Source organism: Ascaphus truei, chromosome 8 (genome assembly GCF_040206685.1).
Source record: "Ascaphus truei isolate aAscTru1 chromosome 8, aAscTru1.hap1, whole genome shotgun sequence".
Taxonomy (NCBI): Eukaryota; Metazoa; Chordata; class Amphibia; order Anura; family Ascaphidae; genus Ascaphus; species Ascaphus truei.
The window spans coordinates 65,462,778-65,468,777 of record NC_134490.1 but is presented as its reverse complement, the minus strand read 5'-3'; the positions used below and the strand labels follow the sequence as shown (position 1 = coordinate 65,468,777).

Here is a 6,000-nt window from a genome sequence, read left to right as displayed (position 1 = left end):
TCACATCTTAAACACTGTAGCTATTTGAAGAATACTCTGAAGGTTTGAAATAAGAGGCAATTCAAGGAAGAAAAGTTGTTTCATGAACGAAAGACAATGCAGATTGCAAACTGTACATATATGAAGTGGCTTGGCAACTCACTAGACCATTGAAGCCAAGAATATACAAAAATAGGGACCTGTTATTACTTCCTTACTATTGTAAAAGGTAAGTTATAACTGCTTTATCTTTCAATGCTATGTGAGGTAGTGTGATGGGTCAGAGGTACAAAAGCAGAACAATGACCAGATATTTCTGAAAACATTAATGGGGGATATTCATTAAGCTCTGAGAAGAGATGTCTGAGCAATTAAGCTCCAATACCATTTATCAGTCTAGTGACTGCCTCCCTCTCCCCCTCCCCCAATGGCTCATAAAAAAAAAAAAAATAGAAAACATTTTATATAACGTGGATACAATTTACAGCACAAGCAGTTGTAGTATTTTATAATTCAACTCTTCGCTTCGTTTTGTTCAGAGAAACCAAAGCTTGACCAGTCTCCTGTTAGATTTTTGCTACTCATTTTTTTTATCCAGTGTGCTGTTTTGTTCATAGTTGTCATTTTTAATCTGCATTGTTTGTGAGACATTGATGTTGAATTTGCTTGAATTGCAAATGCGTCTTTTCATGTTGCTATGCAACTAAAAACTGATCCTGACCAGTAAAATGTAGATTATGTAGAGCTGGTGATCTATATTTTGTGTGGTTTATTGATGCATGAAAACTATAAATGATGGATTTGATATTAAACTAGGCTGACGTGGTCTCATAGGGATTTTGTACATGGTGTCTGCAGTAGTGGTACAATGAACTGTAACACTTCCTTGAATGTTACTGTGTATGAGAAGGCTATTTATTTAAACTATGAATATATCAATAGCATAGAAAGCTAGGATCCAGCATTTTTACTGTCCGTTTTGCTCATATTCTCCCTGTTTCCTGGAACTTGCAAATGGTTTTTTTTTTATTTATTTTTTTTAAACATTGCTTTTTATGAATGTGGCCTGGAAAAAAATGCTTAATAATGTTTGCAAAAATAAAATGCAATAGCTTCAATGTAACCTTTCTGATCTTTAAACAGATCATTTTTGTTATTTCTGCACCATCCTCTGTCATTAATTCTTGTTGATGGTCATCAAAAGGTCCTTAAAAAAAAAATGCTTTAAGCGCCAACACCATTTTAATATGGTCACCCCTGTGAAAGCGATATTATATCTAAGCTAACAATTTTCAGCTTTTGCAATAAAAATATGCAGAATTTGCTAAACTTTTGGAGCCAGCACAAACAATTCGGATGTTATCCGGCCAGAGGATAATGCGCATTGTATTCCATTACCATTACTTTGACATAACCGGACATTCAATGTAATGTATTTAATTACATCAAGAGGATAAACCAGATAATGACCATGATAGTGCCACAGCCCTTTTGGCTAGACGCGATCAGGTGACCTTTCCTCTGGGATTGAAATGTCACCTAGGTGACACGAACGGAAGAGTAGGGTCCTTCTCTCCAATTCAGATTGCTTTCACCGCTCATGTGTAGCAGTCAACAAGGTCTTCCATAGGCAATAAGCAGAGGTACATGATATAGCTACTATGTCATGGGGATCTAGGGTGCCGGCACTCGTAACATATCGACATCATAGGGCAACACTAATTATATGATTTAATTACTAGTTTAGGATGTGACAGAGTGGTGGATATAGTTACTATTCTCCCTGTACAACATAGCTGTCAGCAAGTAACAATTGGCACTATCCACTGGTGGTGATTGAGCTCGTTTTTTTGGGGGTTTTTTTGCAACTAAAACATGATTACTCTAAGTCAGGGTTGGGCAACTCCAGTCCTCAAGGGCCACCAATAGGTCAAGTTTTAAGGATATCCCTTATCTCTGCTTCAGCACAGGTGGTTCAATCAGTGGCTCGGTCTACGACTGAACCACTTATGCCGAATCAGGAATATCCTTAAAACCTGACCTGTTGGTGGCGCTTAAAGACTGGAGTTGCCCGTCCCTGCTCTAAGTGGTACTTAATGGTGGCAACTCATGTAACGGTTTCATTTTGTAACGTACATTTTTTTTTTTAACTCACAGCAGCTCAGTGGTTTGTCATCTTGATGAATCCCTTCCTAAATTTGTATTACTTCAAAAGCAACAGTCATCATATGGTTTCTTATAGCCATTCCCAAATTTGGATATGTGTAATAAAAAAACAGAAAGTAGGAACATGAACAAATTGCACTAATGCAGGTCAGCCTGCTTTAATATACCCAAACACTAAAAGTATATATCCTAGTGCTTAACAGTGTTGTGTGATGGTCTATATCTCGATGGCCTTCCAATTGCTCCCTCAAACTCTTGTTTTAACATGTATCTTACGCTATATATACCCTGCTAAAGCTTTTTCTTGAAGTACGTAGGTCTCAAAATGTTTACTACATATTGCTTATGTATAAATTCCGTATTTATTCTTAATGTTACATATGTTGTTCAGTTGTTTTTCCACTGACTGGGAAGGTGCGTGTATGAAATGGATCTGCCCCTCACTCATTCATACCATGATTCTGCCCCTCACTCATTCATACCATGATTCTGCCCAACATAAATGAAAGAAGGAGAAAGACCGCAAATGTGTCTGAGCTATACAAATGAGATGCAATACTGTCACAATGGTATAAAAAAATAAAAAGACCTACCTTCCAAAGCAAATAAAAAGACATAAACCTTCCTTTGTGTTCCATGTAAATCTATCCACAATGTGTATAAATACATTTTGTGTGTAAAAAAAAAAAAAAAAATCAATCTACACATTTTTTGACCCATCTACATATATACCTTCTCTATACCTCTCTCCAATGATTACAACACTATACAACCAGTCAGCATGTGTTTGTGTGTGTCTCTCAATGTAATAAGTACTGTTTATACATATAATTTGAAATGCCACAGACATCAAGATGTTCACACATCTGAAAGGGAAGTAAAGTCCAGTTTTACAGAATTAATTGTCCAATATTTCTTCTTGTGTCTTTTTCCCCCCCCCCATCTGGAACGATCTTGTACAATCCAGTTCAACTTGGTTTTACATACACTGGGCACATCCACACTTGATGGGCTTCTCCACGTCTTCCACAAAAGATGATCCATCGCTGCACTCAAATGTGTACTTCCTGCGTTTCATGCGCAATCCTGTGCAGCATCCTTGGCTGTGGCAGGAACCTCGGCACTCTACCCAGGACACAGTGCGTGTGGTTTGGCAAATGGCATACCCTCTCTGCACTTGGTGGTAGTCTCTGACCGGGTCACCTCTGCACTCTGACTCTAATATAAAGTAAATAGGAAACAAGTAATTTTTTTAATTAAAAAAAAAAAAGATAAAGCACGTTGGTGTGAAACGCGTAGGAGGGTCGACACCTTTTTTGTAATGTTAGTTGGGCAATAAATGTTTCCTTTTTATACCACCTGTCTCCCAATTTCTCTGGGCAGTGCGCTGCTTTATGCATTTTTTGCATATTCTCTGCTAATGCAAAGTGTACTTAATAGTGCTTATAAAAACATTAGATTTCTCAGATATTACAAATATAGTAAAGTCTTCAAAATGTTTTTTAAATTTTATTATCAGGGCAAAATGAAAATATGTTTTGTGCTTTGATGAGGGTCTCATTCTTTCTTTTAGACAAAAATATTTGCTTTATTAGTGTGATATTCAACCTATTTGTCTTGACATGTACGAGTTTTGCCATTAGATTATATCAGTATTGCACAGCAAGTAGAAAATGTTGTGGAATAACAAACCCACACAACTCCCCCCCCCCCCCACCCACCACCACCACCAAAACTGGTCTTGTATACCAGGGGTGCTCAACTCCAGTCCTCAAGCTCCCCTAAACGGTCAGGTTTTCAGGATATCCCAGCTCCAGCACAGGTGGCTCAATCAGAGGGTCAGACAGAGACTGAGCCTCTGATTGGGCTGCCTGTGCTGAAGCAGAGACTGAGTGAGCCACCTGTGCTGAAGCAGGGACTTATTGAGCCGCCTGTGCTAGAGCTGGGATATCCTGAAAACCTGACCTATGGGGGGCTTGAGGACTGGAATTGAGCACCCCTGTTGTATATGATAACATTTTGTTTCCAATGTGCTTTTAAACTACCTCATCTCTGTGTACAAATGTGTGTACTTATGGGATCAATGGATAAGAAAAACACAGAGGAAATCCTGCTGACCTTGATCGCAGACCTCTCCCACGTAGCCACTGTCACACTCGCAGTACGCCTCGCCCAGATCTGAGATCTGACAGCGACCGTGCTGGCACTGTAAACTCTTACATGGATTGTAGAGCTCTCCCTGCTGGTTACATAGGGCACCTTTATACCCATCCTGGCATAGGCAGCTGTAAGTCAGAGCATCAAGTGCCATGCAGGTTCCATGGACACATCTGTTAAAAGAAAGCTCATTACATGGGTGTAGAAATGTAGGCTCACAGCACTATACACAGGATGAAATATACCTAGTCATTTATATTGGAATGACACATGAGGTTAACTTTATTCCCTTACAGTTGGAATTTCATATTACTCTGACAGGATTGACTGCACAAATGTTCTGTATAGAACATGGTATCAAAAGTCAATTGTACACTTTAATGGAGTGAGACTTGTTCAGCTGAAAATTGAAACGACATAATATTTTTTAAGTAAAAACATGTGTTGACTTTATGAATTCCATGACTTCGTGTTACACCCTCTAGGGCAGGGGGGCGTGAGATTTCCAGGGGGGAGGGGGCGCAGTAGTTACAGAGGTCCCACGTTCACCCCCAAGGCATTTAAATTAAATGCTGGGTGACCTCACGGGGCCTCTGTAACTAACTTACCTTAGATCTCAGCGACGTGTTGTCATGGTAACCCGGCATCAAATGATGCTGCAGGGTCACGTGATGTTGCCATGGCAACGTGACGTCAAATGACCCCACAGCGTCATATACCGCCGAAGCCAAGCATGGGGGGGGGGGGGCGCAGGGGGAAAAGAATGCACACCCCTGCTCTAGAGTTTGCATTATACTGTAGCATCTTTATAAACCTATGAAAGTAGAATTAAGAACACTTAGGAATAGGAATTTGTGGGACTCTCCTAAACGGAGATAATTTTTTTCTTATCGTGTCTGTAGAATATCTACTTACTTGTGCCCTTGACATGGATTGTTTATCTGCTGATCACAGTGGGGGCCCGTCCATCCTGTCTCACAATGGCAGAGAGGTCCATTAGCAGTGTTGGGCTGACATATGCCATGAAGGCAAAATAGTTTCCGACATGGTTCACAGCCTGGCACAACTCCGGGCTTCATCTGGGTTTTAGTGAAATCTTGCAACTCATTGTTGATATAGAGGTTGCGGATGCAGCCATGAAAACTAGTCCCATTAAGGATCTGCCATAGCCTGAAAGCAGCCGAGTTAACGTCTACTGGCATACCTAAATAAGACCAACATTTTTCAAAGTTCTGCATGATGCTAAAGTCTACTAAACACAATGACGATCAATCATGAATCTAGAGCAGTGTTTTCAACCGGGGTTCCTAGGAGACCTTGTGTTCCTCCGGTCATCCCTAAAGGGATCTCTGCAATTTGCAGGTCATTTAAAAATTGTACCAAATACAGAAGAATTTACAATGCATCTGACCTCATACACGCTATTAGAGAGGGTTGAGGTTCCTTACAATACATCTGATCCCTGGGTTGGGGTTCCGCAGAATTTCACATAGGGTTCCTTAACCAAAAAAAGGTTGGAAACCACTGATCTAGCGTCTCATGAGGGCAATCAAGCATATTTAAAAAATAAAGTTGAGGAACAACTGCCAACTACTCTGTGGTCAAAGAAGAAAATGTGTAAAACCATTGTTGATAAAAAAAATATATATATATATATATATATATTTTTATCATGTAACTTGTATTTATTTATCTCTC

The 6,000-nt window shown here is 39.7% G+C and overlaps 1 protein-coding gene across 1 annotated transcript in view; it reads right to left on the bottom strand.

The window, feature by feature from the left end:
* Positions 1–2,276: 2,276 nt before the first annotated feature.
* Positions 2,277–6,000, bottom strand: part of SLIT1 (slit guidance ligand 1) — a 259,749-nt gene continuing 256,025 nt past the window's right edge. The window contains exons 35-37 of the mRNA XM_075612392.1: positions 5,218–5,506; positions 4,264–4,475; positions 2,277–3,363 (exon numbers count right to left, since the gene is read on the bottom strand). Coding sequence (XP_075468507.1) covers positions 3,125–3,363; positions 4,264–4,475; positions 5,218–5,506 — 740 coding nt within the window. The 3' untranslated portion in view covers positions 2,277–3,124. The remainder of the gene's footprint in view (positions 3,364–4,263; positions 4,476–5,217; positions 5,507–6,000) is intronic.